At 37.6% G+C, this 17,191-nt stretch overlaps 1 protein-coding gene across 5 annotated transcripts in view; it reads left to right on the forward strand.

The window, feature by feature from the left end:
• Ano4 (anoctamin 4) overlaps positions 1-17,191 on the forward strand; it is a 191,340-nt gene that overhangs the window by 117,933 nt on the left and 56,216 nt on the right. For all 5 annotated transcript variants that reach the window (XM_058574231.1, XM_058574230.1, XM_046429758.2 and 2 more), the window contains 3 exons: positions 2,243-2,377; positions 3,441-3,537; positions 9,803-9,863. In XM_058574231.1, coding sequence (XP_058430214.1) covers positions 2,243-2,377; positions 3,441-3,537; positions 9,803-9,863 — 293 coding nt within the window. The remainder of the gene's footprint in view (positions 1-2,242; positions 2,378-3,440; positions 3,538-9,802; positions 9,864-17,191) is intronic.

The raw sequence follows: 17,191 nt of genomic DNA on the forward strand, positions 1-17,191 counted from the left end.
TGCACTTCTTCCCTGAGGGTAGTTTGACAGAGAACACTGGTTTTCTGCGTAAACTGACTTTCCCTCTGACAAGGTTGGGGCCCAGGAAGGGCACAGGAGATGGGCAAGGCTGCCTGGGAGACCACTTGAGGAGCAGGTTACCCTTGTGACTGCCATTGACAAATCGTTCTATAGAGAGGTAATACTGCTTACATGCATTAATCACAAAATGGAATATTGTTGAGTATCCCTGATATAAAAATCTAAAATCCAAAATGGCCCATATTCCAAAATTCTTTGAGCACTAACGTGATGCCACAAGTGGAAAATTCCACACCTGATCTCATGGGATGCATCACAGACAGTCAAGATGTAGGCATAGGAGCAGGGTGGGGTGGCACATGCCTGTGATCCCAGCGGCTAGGGAGGCTGAGACAGGAGGATGGTGAGTTCGAAGCCAGCCTCAGCAATAGCAAGGTGCTAAGCAACTCAGTGAGACCCTGTCTCTAAACAAAATTCAAAATAGGTCTGTGGATGTGGCTCAGAGGTTCAGTGTCCCTGAGATCAATCTCTGGTACCTACCACCCAGAATGTAGGCATACAAAAAAAAAAGATTGCACAAAATTACCCTCAGACTATGTTTATGAGGTGTATATGAAACAAAGGAATTTCATATTACACTTAGGTACTGTCTTCAAATTAACTTATATATTTGTATACATTCCAAAATTTAAAAAACCCGAAATATGAAACACTGTTGATCCAAAGCATTTTAGATAAGGGATACTCAACTTTTACCATGTAAATAGCACATTCCAATACACTTCAGCCCTATTTTAATTTTAATTGAAAACTACCAGCATTTAAAATTTGCTTTAATTACAGGTCAGAAAGTATATCAGCTTTTAATATATGATAATTGTGAAGTGAAAATGTATGTTTTTAAAAATCATATCTTCCCAACCTTCTGCCATAACAGCCCTATTCTCTGACATCTCATTGTTTAATTAGAGACTGGTTATTAAGGTTGACTAATGACCATCCTCACTTCATGGATTCCTCATTAATGAGAGTGTCATGTCTCATTTCCTAGACTAGCTGGATGTGTTTCACTTACACTGGGGCCCTAAAAAGTGAGCTCTGTGGGAAAAACAAAAAGATAACCATTTCATCCCCCTGAGTAATTGTTCTTCCTAAGAGAGCCCATATTACCTTGTTGCCAAGTGCTTACTCCTGATGCTCCAAGGACATTGACGAATTGTGTACTCTTTTTTGTGTTGGTAACAAATGATCCAGATGATCTGGATGAGCTGAAACTATTTTCTGAGATGAGATAATTTTCCTTTGACCAGACTCAATGCATGAAGAATAGTGAGAAAGGAAAAAAAAATTCTCTTCCCAATCTCAGTCCCATGTTACAGAATTAGATTGATTAGAAATTACAGATCATTACTATCTCCACCCATGACAGTGTTTTGATCAAGATTTTACAGTTACTCAATGAGTATTAATTAGCTGTTCATTTTATTTCTAATACTGTGCTAAGTACTGTTGACAAAGATAAATGGTCTCTAGTGTTGAGAAACTCATTTTCCTTCAGGCAAACGTGCCCTGCACTCTTGAGATAATTAGAAAAATACCAGACCGTCCACGATGAGGTAACGTGTGTGAGGGAGGCTCTAAGTTTTACTATTTGGAAAAATGGAAGGGATGGATGTGGGTCAGCACCCATGTGGAAATCTCTGAGAACTGAGTCCTGGAAGAGCAGCAGGATTTATGTCGGCAGAAACAAGAGGAATGAGTAGATGGATTTGTGGAGCGTCTCAGGAATCTAATCTCTTAAATACTTCTTGTCCTGTAGATCGTATTTGCTCCAGACCTCTTGAGTCTAACCACCCCCTAAGATCCCTGCATCTCTTCTGCTTCTCCCTTTACCTCCACCTATTACCTATTATAACAGGCATCCCCTACTTTGCCTCCCTTTTCCTACTCTGGCCCCTTCCAATCCAATCTGTGTTCTCAGAACATGCTTGTGTATAATCCCACTCTTGGATGGAAGGGCCAATTCTATTTCTGATATAAAGTAAAAGGAGAAGAAATTAAACCCCAAGCCTATATTGGATCAAATGTTCCCTTCTCTTCGCTTACCTTCTCTGCGTTTTATCAGGAAGGCCACTACAGTGTAAAATGACTGAACAAAGTGTTCCAGTGCTGAACTTCACACACTTGACTGTAATTTCTAAGTCTGTCGTGCCTCACACAGGCGGTACTTTGGAGAGAAGATCGGGCTGTACTTTGCCTGGTTGGGCTGGTACACCGGCATGCTCTTCCCAGCTGCCTTCATCGGATTGTTCGTCTTTCTGTACGGAGTCACCACCCTGGATCACTGCCAAGTCAGGTACGGGGAGCTCTCGGGTGGGCCTGCCTTTGCTGAGTATTTAAAAATGGTTCCTTATGCTTTGGGGGTATTCACAGACTGGAAGCACAGCTTTTCATTCCAACTTCCTTCCCAATCTTTGATGGAAAACCTCAAAAGGCTCAATTCACTACTTGTCTCCACCCATTGTTCTTGTTGCGATGGTCTTCAGCGATTAAGGAAGCAAAAGTTGCCTTTATAGACATAAATACACACACCTGGAGCAAATCACTTTCATTCACTGGCTAAAAACTGCTCTCTTCCTTCTTTTACCTGTCCTAAAACTTTTACCTACTTCAAATAATGGCCTTACAATCCTTTTTCATGAATTCTGATTTTTATAAGGACCATTTAAACACCTAGATCACAAATACAGCTCACCAACTTACCAGTGTCCTGGGAATGGTTCACGGTCAATCATTGTTTCCTTGGTTCTCTCACCAGAATATAGTTTAAGATATTCACAAAAATCTTATTGCAAAACTGGATGGTGACCTTAAATAATAAATGTATCTTTTAAAAGTGATCACAAAAATAAAAGTGAGTGATTGAGTCTCCTCCCTACTGAAATATTTTACTTACTGAAATTATTAATGAGAGATAATTTTCTCCCAGGATTAAGGTCCCAAGTTATTTTTATTTAGTCCTCCATTTTTAGTTTTGTCATGCACACAGAGTTTAAATTAGGCACTTTTAGGTATCTTGTTGCTTCCATAATTCATTATGAAATTGCTTCAGACCTAAGAAATTTTGTGAAGAACTTTTATATAATTTGGGGTATGACCACCGATGTTTTGTTTCATATATTTTCCCAAGTGTAACATTAATTTGTAAAGCCAAGAAACAGCTTCATAAATAAGTAGGTTTATCAAACTATTAAACTGTATAGGAACTTATTTATATAAAAACAGAAAAGACTAAGAAGGTTCCAAGAGCAAAAATTTAATCTACTGAATTTTATCAGTTGAACATTTTATTGAATTTGCAGGAGAAAAACGATGGTCCATGTCATCAAAAAGCAGTATTTTCCTGTTTTCTTTTCCAGTAAAGAAGTCTGCCAAGCTACAGATATCATCATGTGTCCTGTGTGTGATAAATACTGTCCATTCATGAGGCTGTCCGACAGCTGTGTTTATGCCAAGGTAAATCCAAACAGGCAGCATATTAGGTGGATTGAATTTGACATACACCTCCCTGAGGGACCGTGAGTAACTATATTCTCTGTCATTTCCAGTCTTTCATATGCAAGCTAATGTTGTAGGATACACTTATCGCCATCATTCAGTAGTCTAATGCAAACATCTTTTTAAATGGACATATGTATTTGTCAGCTCTTGGCCACTGTGACCAAAATACCTAACAAGAGCAACTTAGAGAAGGAAAAGTTTATTGTGGTTCACAGTGTCTCAGGTTCATTCCACGGTTGGCCAACTCCATTGCTCTGGGATTGAGGTAAGGCAGAAGATCATGGGGAAGGGCATAGTGGAAGAACATTTTTCAGCTAATGGCAGCCAGAAAGGGGGATGGGGGCAGAATCTAGGGATAAGATATATAATCTCCAGGGGCACACACCCCCCCGCCTTGACCTACCTCCTCCAGCCATGCCCTACCTGCCTGCAGTTACACATAGTAATCCATTCAAATTGTTAATCCAGCCAATGGGTTAGTCCACTGATGAGGTTACAGCTCTGATAATTTATTGTTTCACCTCTGCATATTCCTGCTTCGCCTAACATGAACTTTTCAGGTGATACGTCATATTCAAACCAAAACAACATGTATTTAAAAGATATGTTTCTAGGTATCATCACAAGAAGCTACAGCATGGCACAGTGCAAAGAGAAAAGTTCAAATTTTTATTGTTATTTAAAGTAAATTATTTGTATTATTCATGACACATTGAGCAATGATATAGGTCTCTCATAATATTGTAAATTCTGAGAGAATTGGTGTGTTTTGTGTTGTTTTGCTCTTGTAATCCTGTCTACTTCTTTTTATATTTAAAAATATTATTCTGAGAAGGTGTGAACAGGTTTCACCAGACTGCCAAAGGGATCCATGACAGCAAACATGACTAAAACCCATTCTCTAAGTATTCCTTTACTAATCCAGGACCCTGGGTATTCTTGTGTTATTATTGGAGACTGTCATGAGCAAGTCTTTTCATTAACATAGACCAAACACATTTGTGTCTTTCTACAATGTCAGAAATTATTGAATAATAAATTTACAAGCTACACCATTTTCATCAGTGGCAGTTCACTGAATACTTGTGAGACTTACCTGGTAATCATAAGCTGGGCAATCACAGGTTCTTTTACTCCAATTTTAATTTCTAATATCTATTAACACTCAAGTCACACATTACACTTTACACAAATATATGTGTGTATATTATATATATAATATCTCTCTATATGTCTATATCTGTATCTATAGATATAGATATATAAAAGAAAGGCTAAGAAAGGATTAAGGGTACCACAGGGGTTCAGGAGGCTGAACTAAGAGCAAAGGCAGAGAGAGATACAAATGTGAAGAGTCACCGTAGAGGGTCAGATAAGATTAGGAACTAGCCAAAGAACTTGTTCAGGGTGCAGAGCTGTCAAAGTGCAAGAACTTATTCTAGGCCAAGGTCCAGATGAATAGCAGTGTCAGCTTGGAGTGGGCCATGTGTGGTCATCACAGGCAGGAGAAATCACTTTCTACTAAAGCCCAGACAGAGATGGAGGTTCATTGCTGTGGCAATTTTCCTAGGCAAGACTTGTGACCAGTGGCCAGGTGATGGGTCAAGATGCTGCCTTATCCAGTCTTGGTGTGTCTCTCCTTTTATGGGTTTCAAGTGAGGGGTTTGTATCATTTGGTGGTCTGGTATGTTCAATAAGCTTGTGGGACTGGTTTTTTCCAATGTGAGTTTGATATGCTATACCCATGCAACTGTGTGCTCCTGACTAATTTGATAAATTCACAGGGGGTCATTCTTAATAGCATGATTGATTGATTTATTAGTTTATGCCTTATGGTTGTGCCAGGCAGATGGTGGTTGTTTACTTGTACAAACGAAGTGTGGAATTATCCCAGCTCAGCACTTAAACTCAGAATGGAGTAGCTAATGGCAAACTACTGCTTTACAAAATGGAGTCACAAAGGTCTACACACAGCCTAAAAACTGTTCTGTACATCATGGAATAACTCAGGGAGGGCTCAGCCTGCTCTCCACAGGGACACATGACACACATAGGTTTGGATTTTTAACCGCTCTCTGCTACTTATCTGGGAACAAGTTATTTAACCTCCCTGAAGCTGAGCTTTCTCATCTATAAAATGAAGAACATCAGGTTTGTTTTAAGAAGTGAGGTAAAATATATATTGAGCATAATGTCAGTAAATAATAGCTGCCATCATTTCCCCCTTTCTCATCATTATAGTGAACAAGACTGTGATTCACAGCCAGCTCAGCTGCTTACCTCATTGACCTTGTACATATACAGCTTTTCTGAAACTGAGTTTTCTCATGTATAAAATGCAAGTAATACATATCTTCTTTCCACTCCATTGGCATGTCATGACTGAAGAAGACAGTGTATGTGAAAGTGCTTTGAAAAAAAAAAAAACATGGCACCATTATTTCCATCAGATTTTTGTTATGTCCCTTTCTCAGGCTATGCCTTACTTTATTATTGGACACATTTATCTAATCCCAAGAGGCTTTTTACCTAGGGGCAATGTCACTAATGGAAAAAAAAAATTAGCTGGAGTTTGGGTTAATGAACTCTTTTTCCAAGAATCACTGCATATGGATTTGCCCAAATTCTAGATATAAAAGAGTTGGCAGATTTTATTGAACCTCTGCAATTACTGCAGCCTGGATCTATCTAATTACTCTGTTGGTCTTGCACATTTTTGTTCCTTTTAAATGAGAACATTTGAAGGGAGCCCAGATCCCGCCCATCCACGATGTCTTTAGCACTGCAGGTGGCTGGTCCCTGTGGTTCAGGGAACCACAGAAGTCAGCTGTGATTTTAGAAAGATTTAGGCTTTTAGTATGTGTCACTAGGAACCAGAAAAGCACAAGACACTTTCCTATCTTTGGTATATGAGAACAAATTTAACAGAGTAACCTTGGAAAATAGAGATTTGGTGAGGATCAGAAGTTCTTTCAGTAATAGAGTTTTATTTAAAGGTCATGAGATAACCCTGAATGACTCAGGTTTTAAAATTCTGCTTTGGGGAAATCTCAGAAACAGAAGCTGAGTTTCTTTGGTTTAGGATTTTATTTATTTATTATTTATTTAATGTAAAGTTATGCTTGGGTGAAGTTCTCTTTAGGAGAAAACGTTAATAATTCTTTAAAGGGACCATCATGAATAGTTTAGAGTACTTAAATTATATAGGGGCTTCTATTAGCAGTTACTCTGCCTAACAAATTATCTAGAACAATAATAATTTTAACAATAGTCTATAGTTATAATAATAACTAGGTAACCCACATTTATTATTTCTAATTCTCATAGGAACTTCAAGGTAATTATTATTATCCCCATTTTACTCAGAGACCCAGAGAGGTAAAAACTATTCATCCGTGGGCATACTACATTAAGTAGTCAGGCCTTGGTTTATCAGACCCGAAAGCATATCTTCTTGACCTCTGTGCCTCACTGAGTTGTAAGATGTTTCGGTTCTGAATCTAACATGTGTTCTTGCCTTGAAACATAACAAAATGAAGAATGGCAGAATTGAGATGTCCTAGGTTTCCTTTAGAAACATTTTATTACAGCCTGACGTGGTGGCACAGGCCTATAATCCCCGTGACTCAGGAGGCTGAGCCAGGAGGATTGCAATTTGAGGATAGACATAGCAGCCCAGTGAGCTCTTGCAATTAAACAAGATCCTCTCTCCAAAAAATAAATAAATAAATAAAGGGGAGGGGAGGGTTGTTGTTGGAGATGTACTTCTATCCCAGGTATAAAAAAATATTATTAGAAATGTCAGAGTGGGGCTGGGGTTGTGGCTCAGTGACAGAGCACTTGTCTTGTACATGTGAGGCACTGGGTTCGATGCTCAGCACCACATAAAAATAAATAAACAAAATAAAGATATTGTGTCCATGTATAACTAAAAATATTGTAAAAAGAGAAATGTCAGAGTGGTTTGATGGGACTTTAGGTGCACATGAATACTGGATGGAACAAGAAGATGGTTGCAGCTTTTTATGAACACAGGGCCTCTCAGCCTAGAACTGGCCACCCAGGTCCCCAGGGGTCTCTCTCTGCCCACCCGTGCATATGATCATTCTGTGGATGAGTTGTCTTCACACAGCTGACTGCTGTGATTCTAGGTTTCTTCTTTTATGTCCTTAAGCATATTTTTTGTGCTTATTTTTTGTGGCTGTTTTAAATCCTCAATCTGTTGTTATAGAATGTATGCTAGTTCAGAAAGTGTATATTGCCTAGTTGAGAATTTTTTTTGGGGGGGGGCAATTGTCTTCCCCAAATATTCTGTTATTTTGGCCTGTGGGCTAATACATCTAGAACAGTAAATACTTTGAAGGCCAAAAGCCATGCCCTTGTCTGTGGGTCCTGGTGAGTTACAGAGAGGACAATGTGGCCCAGGTACCACTGTGTGCTGCTTCTCTACCAGAGAACATTTATGGTCCGTTTCATTTTAAAACCTGTTTAAATGTAAGAAGAATTGGGATAAGCCCTTTCCCTTGGTTGATTGTGATCCACCATCCCTGGGTTTTAAGAGAGAATGGACAGCTGACCAGGCAGCACCTATTTTCCCAATGCCCCAGCCAAGCAGGAGGTTTGGCTTATTATAACTTATCTGAGGGAGGGAAACTAACTGTCCAAGGACCACTTGGAGGCAAGAGCATAATATACATATTTTTTCTAACCTGTGCTCTCACTCTGCCACCTACTGCCCCCCACATCACTACCATCACACACACACAACATCCTTCCAAGGCAATTTTCTGTTTTCCCTAGGTCTTTGTTTGTTTTCTTTTGTTAGCATCTGGAATCTACTATCCTGCTTTTCTGTGGTCTATTTTGGCAGAGGGCAGCATCAGCATAGCTAGCTTACCATTTTACTAGGAAACAGAAGCCCCTGTTAGTACCCCACCCGTTCTGATTTACCTACTATCAAATTAATAACACAAGCAGAAAATTGTCTCCCTCCAAATGTTTGCATCTCTGTCCTGAGGAAGTATTCCGATTGGTTCTATTTTGAGCCACATGCCTTTTGGGACCAGTATGAGAGAGATCTGTTACCTGGAGAAAGGAGAATAGAGGCAAAATGATCAGGGCAGCCAAAACCAATGACAGCTACACTTCATTCCAGAACCTAAAATAATGGTACAAGTTACCACTTCTACGAACTTATCAGATAGAGAGCATAAACCAACTACGTGCCACCAGAACTTTCAGGCATATCCATCCCTCTGGAATATGAAATACATGGGCTTTAGATGTTTGTCTCACATTAGGTGTTTGGATGCTTCCTATCTCTCCTGTGTTCAAAGAAAGAGAAAGTTTAAACTTTTGGTATAATCTGAAATACTTTATGCTCTGAAAACATGAAAAGAGCTGCTAATACTTGGCACATTCTCCAAGGGACAGTAAAGTATACTTTATAGGGAACTATAAAATATTTTTTAAAAAGGCTATGCTTTATGAACCTATCAGTTATCATTTCAATTTGGCGTGGACATTGGTGTGATTTATACTGGAGGCAGAAATGAGCTTGGCAGTTACGCAGTAAGAATAGATATTTTTTTGCTTTTCTGCTGTGGTGTTTGCAGTAGACTATATTATTCTAGCGATAAAGTATTGCTAACTGTCTTTGTGTTGTGTGCAGTAGGTAAATATAGTGATTACTGGAGGCTTTAATAAGGGTGGAAATGGATTTTGTTAATGTTTCTGGTCTCTTGCCTTTATAATGCTGAAATCCACAGAGAAACCCAGAAAACATTTGTTCAAAACTATACAAACAAAATAGCCATGTTTTTGAAGTGAAGAAATGAAGCATTAAAACAGAGCTTGGGGAGCTGGAAACCTTTAAACCAGCAATAGCAATACCTTCCTAGTCCTAAATATAGCTATATTCATATTCATATGCATGTATAAGAGTTTTTGTAGTGCACAAAAGGGAATTCTTAGTAGCACCATTGGGGCTGGTGATATATGTTCAACTACATGATTCCCCACATAAAGGAACACATTCTCTCTTCCACATCAGAACCATTTCAGTTTTAAAGGAACCCCTTTCTTTTTTATGGTCCAAAGGAAATATCCACTGAAGAATCCCTGCTAAACTCATCATAACTATTTTTATATAATTTGAAAAAATGCAAATTTCCATATCATACATGAGAAATTAGCCTAACTCTGATTGTATAATTTCCAGGTGACCCACCTTTTTGACAATGGAGCCACTGTCTTCTTTGCTGTTTTCATGGCAGTCTGGGGTAAGTGTTCTACAACTATAATACTTGAGTTTCCCCCATATAGTCTCTGATATGTTCCTTTAGAAGTCTTGTTTTGGATGTGAAAGAAAGAGGCTTAAGTAGATTTGGTTTATTTTTCTATTAGCAACAAAGTAGTCAATAATTCAGTTGTTTAATTTTTAAAGCAATATTATAGAGGAGAAACATGTCTGATTTTTCTTCTCTTAAATCTTCAACAATTTCATCATTATTCTCTTAGGATAGAATTCACCTTCTGATGGAGACAAAAATTAAGGTTATAGTATACCAAAAGGTATACTATACTATAATGAACACCCATCTCAGTATGTAAAAGACTTTCTAGTGGAAGTAACTAACGTACAAGTGCCCACCTCTGACTTTCTTCCAGATCTAGATGAAATGACCCTCTCTAAACAAGAGCTATTCATAAGAATGAACTGAGTCATTTGATACCTGTTTAAGCTACTAGCACCAATCCACCAGATGTAATGGAAACATTCAAATCCTTTTAAAAAGCAGGACTCATTTGAACTCTTAATTCCTTCACTTACTAGGCTGTATTATTTAGAGTCAGATTTTCACCCTGTTTCATAATAAAGTTGATTTAATAATATCTACATTATCAAATAATTATAAATGGTATGGAAAAATGTCTGGACAATTAATAGAAAACAGTTAATATCAGTTATGTTTGCAGTGGGAAATTCATGGAAAAGTAAGTAAAGTGATGTTAGCCTATATATTTTCAGTTTGATTTGAATTTTTTAAATTATCATGCATTTATTCTACAACTTAAAATGTTGAAAATTGATGATATTACAAAATCCTACTAACTTTTAAGATTAGTCTCATGTTTTAGTTGTGTCTGGAATGAATATCAAAATCTTGTCCATTTTTCAAGGCCCAGCTGAAATTTGTTCCAATAAACAGCAATATCTTCTTCCTTTGAACTTCTAGGGGATTTTGTTTATGTCATTCTCAGGAACTTATAATTATTTGAATGCACAACTTCTCTTACCTAATAGGTTCTTAGTCCTAGAGAAACATTATTGTCATTGAAGACCTCATGCATTCCTTTTGGAGACAAAAGGATTCAATATGTATTTCTTGGGAGGGTGAATGGATGGATGGATGGATGGATGGAAAGAAGAAAAGAGAGAAGAGGAAATTGAAGAAGTTAACAAAAAATATATCTATGATACAATGAATGACTTTAAATGGTCTTTTTTGAGAAGTGGAAATGTAAAACCTTGTTCCCTTGAGTGAGCTTACTCTAGAGATTGTCAAAAGAAAATCATTCTACCTATCTATTAAAGGTTACATGTTTTGTGATTAACCCCTTTTCAGCCAAGTAGGCATTTGACCCAAGATCAGTCAAAACAGGTGGATGAGTGGCCCGAGAGGCCTGAGGTTCTAACCAGACAGGGACTTGTAGGGCCACCCAGGTTCTTCTTCTCAAGAGTACGAACTGGGTTATATACAGCAAGGGAGTTTGCAGCAGGAATTGACAGTAAAAGATGTAAGAGATCAGAAAGAATGGAGAAAAAGGGGAAGAGATTGACAAACAAGGTAAAGTAGGAACCAGGAGGAATTATGAGAAGGTTGAATTTATGAGAATCAGAACTTAGAAAAAGGATAAAGCAAAGAACTAGTGGAAAAGATAAAGAATAGAGGATGCAGAAGCCAACTGGTAGTTAACTGATAGAAAATGCAGACAATCCTCCGAAGGTAAACAAAAAGTATTATCAAGTTATGTTATCAGTGGAGTGTGGGATTGAAGATCCAGTCTCTTGTGGCTGAGATCACTTAAGTCTTCATTCCTGTAGGAGTCCTGCGTCATTCCTGCAAAGTCCTTGATGGACTTTGTGAAAAGCTCTCACTATTTGTGTTCCCCTTAATGCAACTGTGTCCCTTGCAAACAAAGCAGGCTAACCATAATTGAGCTTAGGCTATAGGACTGAGTTCTCATTCAGATCAAGAATGTAAATCTTGTTTTTCTAGAACATATCAGCATTAGTACCCATGATCAAGAAATATAATAGGATATCCAGTGCTTACTAAGCTTTGCCACCACTATAAATAAAGGGATTTTGGAAAATGTATTCATTTCTTAAATCAGTGGTTCCCAAACTTTTTGGGGTCATAGCATATATAGTAAATGAAAATAAGTACACGGCATACGGATGGGCATGAAAGAGCTTGCTCACAGCCATGGATAGGTCTCCCTAAACATGCTAGCCCAGAAACCCCCCAAAGCTGAAGGGATTGTTATTATTCCTATATATCTATCTGCTAGCTTTTCCTACTATTAATCTACTGTGTAATGAGTTAGTGCTCTTCTGTAGACAGTGGTACCCTGGCATTATTCAGAAAAACTTAAAACACTAAACTCTCTCACCCACTTCAGTATTTCTCCAATTTTAGATATACTTTGACTGTGATAATAGTTTATTCTCCCACAGTTTACTCCATGAGACTGTATAGAGGTAAAATTTCCAAACAGTGACAATTGGCTATTAGGCAGAGGTTATCATCTGTCCCCCAGTAACACCATTTTAAAGGATTGTATCCCCCTCCTTTTTTTTGGAAGTGGGAGAGACCTACACTGTGCGTGGCAAATAGGTTTTATTTTTCCCTTTGCCAACCTCAGCTGACTAGTGGTGGCTGCCTGGAGCATGGAGTTGAGAAGCTTCTAAGGTTGCAAGTGGGTGGATGGAGATTGGACAGCCCTGTGCTTTGGAGTATACTCAGTAAGATTCTGATAGATGTTCTGTAATAAACTTTGAGCCCAAGGGAACATTTTAGGGCCCCTCCACCCCAGGCAAACCTGGCAAATTCACCCTCCGAATTGCTTTGGCTTGGTTGAAAATTTACTGTTTAAATCTGGTATTAGTCCCAGAAATGTGCTCATTTTGAGGAAAAGAATGATTGACCCCAGGGGTTTCTTTTTAGAAAGGGATAGATATGCCTTTTGTAGAAATCTAGAATCACCAACAATAATAACAGTTACACTAGTAGCATATATTTATTGAGGACTTACTATGTGCTAAGCACTCTCCTAAGTATTGTATATGCATCATCTTATTTAATCTCTCCAGCAACCTCTAAGGAAGGTATTATTATTTTCCTCATGTGATAGATGAAGAAACTGAGGCAGAAGCTAGAAACTGGCAAAGCCAGAAGTTAAACTGGACAGTCTTAGCTTCTCTGCTCTCCTTCTAGGTTCAGGTACTGTTAGTAATCATTTGCTTTGACTTTGGAGATCTGCACTTTCAGATAAAGGGCTTTTATGCTTGTCCAGAGCCCCATTTATGCTGTTTTGAGATGGCGATGGTCTATAAAAGCATGTGCTGCGTTCTAATGGAGCTCAGTTTAATGGCCTAAGGATCATCTCTTTTGATTGGCAAGTTGCACCATTTAAGAAAACAAATGCTTTCTATTTTCAGGAAATTGCTAGATACAGAGATGATGAGAGCAGATATAAGTGGTTTACAAGACCTTGGACTAGGTTGATGGTCTGTTTTGTTGCCTTTGCTGTGTGTGTTTGCCATGGAAACCCTGAGGCTTCATTTGGAACCAGTTCCCAGCAGCTGGGGTGGGGGTGGGGGGGCGCTGTGGGTTGACTTTGTTCATGTTCACACGTGTGTGATAGCAGGACTCCTGGGGACCCTAAAGTTCTTTTGTGAACCGAGGGCTCTGGGCTTGAGCTACAGTGTAGCTCTTTCCTCAGTGTTCATTTCTGTTCAGGAAGAGTCAGGGGACAGAATAATTATGGACCAAATTAGCTTCTCTCTGGAGTATGAAGGGAGATGGTGAGTCATTAGGGAACTAGATATTGGCAGAGACCTGGCAGGAAGCAGATTACTTCCCTTTTTTCTTTGTTTCTGGTTTCTCTCTTTCTCTTTTTTTTTTCTTCCTCCTTTTTTCCTTTCATTTTTAGTGTTGCCAAAAACTAAATTATCCCCAATAAACAAACAAAACAAGGTCCCCGGAGCTCTCCAATCAAAATGACAAGATAATGGTTATTTTAGTGAAAATTCAGATGCTCTATGATTCTGTTAGTAATTGGCAAATGAAGTATTGTCTCACATTTTTAAAATTAATTTTATTATATTTGGCCTTTCATTCCTGGATATTTGTGCCAATTTTATCTTTTATAATCTCATCAATAAATCCAACAAAATGGTGATTATATATTTTAAATAGTAGACATTTACTATATCTACTATGTGTGTAAATACATTTGCATATAGTACCCTATCAGTTTCTCATAACCCATCAGAAAGAAACTTCTAGCCCCGTTTTATAGATGAGGCTATTGAGGCCCAGAGAGGTTATGCCACTTTACCCAAGATTACTCAATAGCTAGCTGATCAGTGGTAGAATCTGAATTTTAAAACAGATCTGATCTGCCTAACTCCAAAGTCATACCTTAGAGTGCCCCATGTCATGTACCTTCAATAAGGCACATCAGTCAAAAATCTCATCATCTTAGCAGACTGCATATTTGTTGCCACTGAGCACTGGGTGTGCAAAAACGACACCATCTCTGCCCTCAAAAATCTCATAATATGTTACAAGAGAGTTTGTTATTATAATCCACAAGGTAAAGCCAACTTATAATGGGTCCGCGAGGTTTCCTTTAGTCAAAAAGGAAAAGGAGAAAAAGAGTCACTCAAAAAGATACATTGGAAACAAGTCTTCCCTTTGCCAGGCAAAGGAGTGGGGTTGAGGGGAAGTGTGGAGGCCATCTTAGCAAAGACAAAGGGGAGGTTGCATGTTTGCTGTGACAGGGACACAGTATGTGTTTGTTTCGTAAGACTGCTGCAAGAAAATGTCACTGATGGAGTAGCTTAAAACAAGAGGAATTAGTTTTCACAGTTCTGGAAATTAGAAGTACATAATCAAGAGGTCAACAGGTTAGGCTCCTTCTGAGGGCTCTGAGGGGATTCTGGATGGCCAACAGCCCTGGACCTTCATGGACTTGAAGCTGCATGGCTGCAGTCTGTGCCTGTCCTCACCTGACATTCTCCCTGTGAGAGAAGTTACCTTTCCATGGCTGCCTTCTTATAAGGGTACTAGTCATATTGGATTAAGGGCCCATCCTATGCCAATTAAGACCTTGTCTTAGCTAATTATATCTACAATGATCCTATTTGCAAATAAGGTCATATTCTGAGGTACTAGAGCTGAGGACATCCACATTTTTTTTTTTGAAGGGACACTATTCCGCCATTGCCATGTACATGTTGAGAGTGGAGGTCTTCTTATCTCATGCCATTAATGAACCCTAATGGATATAGGGTTCTCCAAGTTATCTATTCTTGTCTTTCAGGGGGAGTATCATTTCATCCAAATTCATGGAGGTACTAATGTTAATTTGTTCATAATAATATTCCCTTGTATTTTTTTCATTTCTTTTAAGTTTATATGATATCACATTTCTTATTCCTAAAATTGGAATTCATGAATTCATATCTTCTTTTTTCCTATCCTATTTAGAAGTTAAGCAATTCTATTGACTTTTTAAAAAATAATTAGCTTTTGATTTTAATGTGTTTCTATTATACATTTTATTTTTCATTAATTTCTGTTGTTTTGTGTGCTTTCTCACACTTGAGTTTAATTTGAGGCATTTCTCCACCCACCACTCGACCCCCATGGTTGGTGCTAGAGATCAAACCCAGGGCCTGTGCATGCTTGGTGAGTGCTCTGGCACAGAGTCCTTTTTCTAAGTGCTTAAGGTGAGTGCTCAGTTCATTGATATGAGATCTTTTTTTATTTTCAAATTTAAGAGTTTAATGCCATAAATAGCCCTTTAGCCCCATTTAGCTGCATCCTCCGAATTGTGTTTTCATTTTTAATCAGTTGAAAATATTTTCTAGTTTTCCTTGCTATTTTTTTCTAGGATCCATGTGCGTTGTTTAATTGCTGAAGACCTAGGAGGTTTTTGAGGTGTCTTCTTACTAAATTGATTTCTAACTTAATTCAGAAGACATATTCAATTCTTCTAAATTTAATGAGATTTGCTTTATGGCCACACTGTAGTATATTGGCAAATGTAGTATATTGAAAAGATCATATATTCTACTGTCATTAGGTAGTCTATAAAGTTCATTTGGGTGTACTTGCTTGTTTATTTTGTTCTAGTAGTCTATATTCGTGATAATTCCAACCATATTTGTAAGTTTTCTCTTTTGCCTTTCAGTTCTGGTAATTTTTACCTGGTGTGTTTTGAATTTAGGATTATGTCTTCCTGATGAATAGATGCCTTTGTCTTATGTAATTTTTCTCTTTATTCCTGGTAATATTTCTTGTTCTCAATTGCACTTTGTCTGAAATTAATATTTCCACTCTGATCTTTCTTGGTTTGGGTTTGCCTGGTTTATTTTTTTCCTTTCTTTTACACTTAATCTCTCCATGTCTTTATATTTAAAGTGGGTTTTTTATAGACAGGCAATTGTAAATATTTTCTTTTTAAAAAATCCAATCTAATAAGGTCTCTTTTTGTTAGATGTCTATAGCATTCCAAAGTATACGACATTTTAAAATACCATTTTATTTCAATATGCCATATTTTATTTTTTATATGTGTCCCTTAGGTCTCTGTTGCATTGTCTTTTTTAAATAATTGGATATCTTCATGATTCAGAGTCACCTGCACTGTTGACTAATTAGCTCTACCTTTTAATTTTATTCTTATATTGCTTATTCAAGGATCTATGATATATACTTTTAATTTATCACAGTCTATCAAATAATATAATGTTTTATCCCATGTAGTATAAGAAATTAAAAAGCTGTAATTCTTCTCTCTTTTGTTCTTTGTGTTGTTGTTGTCCTACATTCGATTACTATTTTGTCATACATTTTGCTTTTATTGTTGTGGTATGTTTTCCTTATACACATTATAAACCTCTCAATACACTGTTATTATTTGGGCTTTAAGAAGATGTCACCTTTATTTAGGGAGATTGAAATGAAGAAAAATATTTTATATTTACTTTGGTATTTACCATTATAAGAGCTCTTCCTGCCTTTTTATATCCAAACTTCCTTCTGGTATCATTTACTTCCTTTAAGAACTTCCTTTAAAATTTCTTGTAACATGGATTTTCTAGTATGAAATTTTTAGTTTGAGACTTCAAATATCTTTATTTCATTTTAAATTTTGAAGACATATTGTTGCTGGCTGTGGAATTCTAGGTTGAAGTTTTTGCTTTCGACACTGTAGAACAGAGATTCTCAGCCAGGAATGATTTTTGCCTCTTTGGAGATACTGAACTGGAGGTCTTTTGGGATGTCATAACTAGAAGGAAAGAGAATAC

This window comes from Marmota monax, unplaced genomic scaffold (genome assembly GCF_021218885.2).
Source record: "Marmota monax isolate L192 unplaced genomic scaffold, Marmota_monax_Labrador192_F-V1.1 WCK01_AAM20220418_F8-fsc00051, whole genome shotgun sequence".
NCBI lineage: Eukaryota > Metazoa > Chordata > Mammalia > Rodentia > Sciuridae > Marmota > Marmota monax.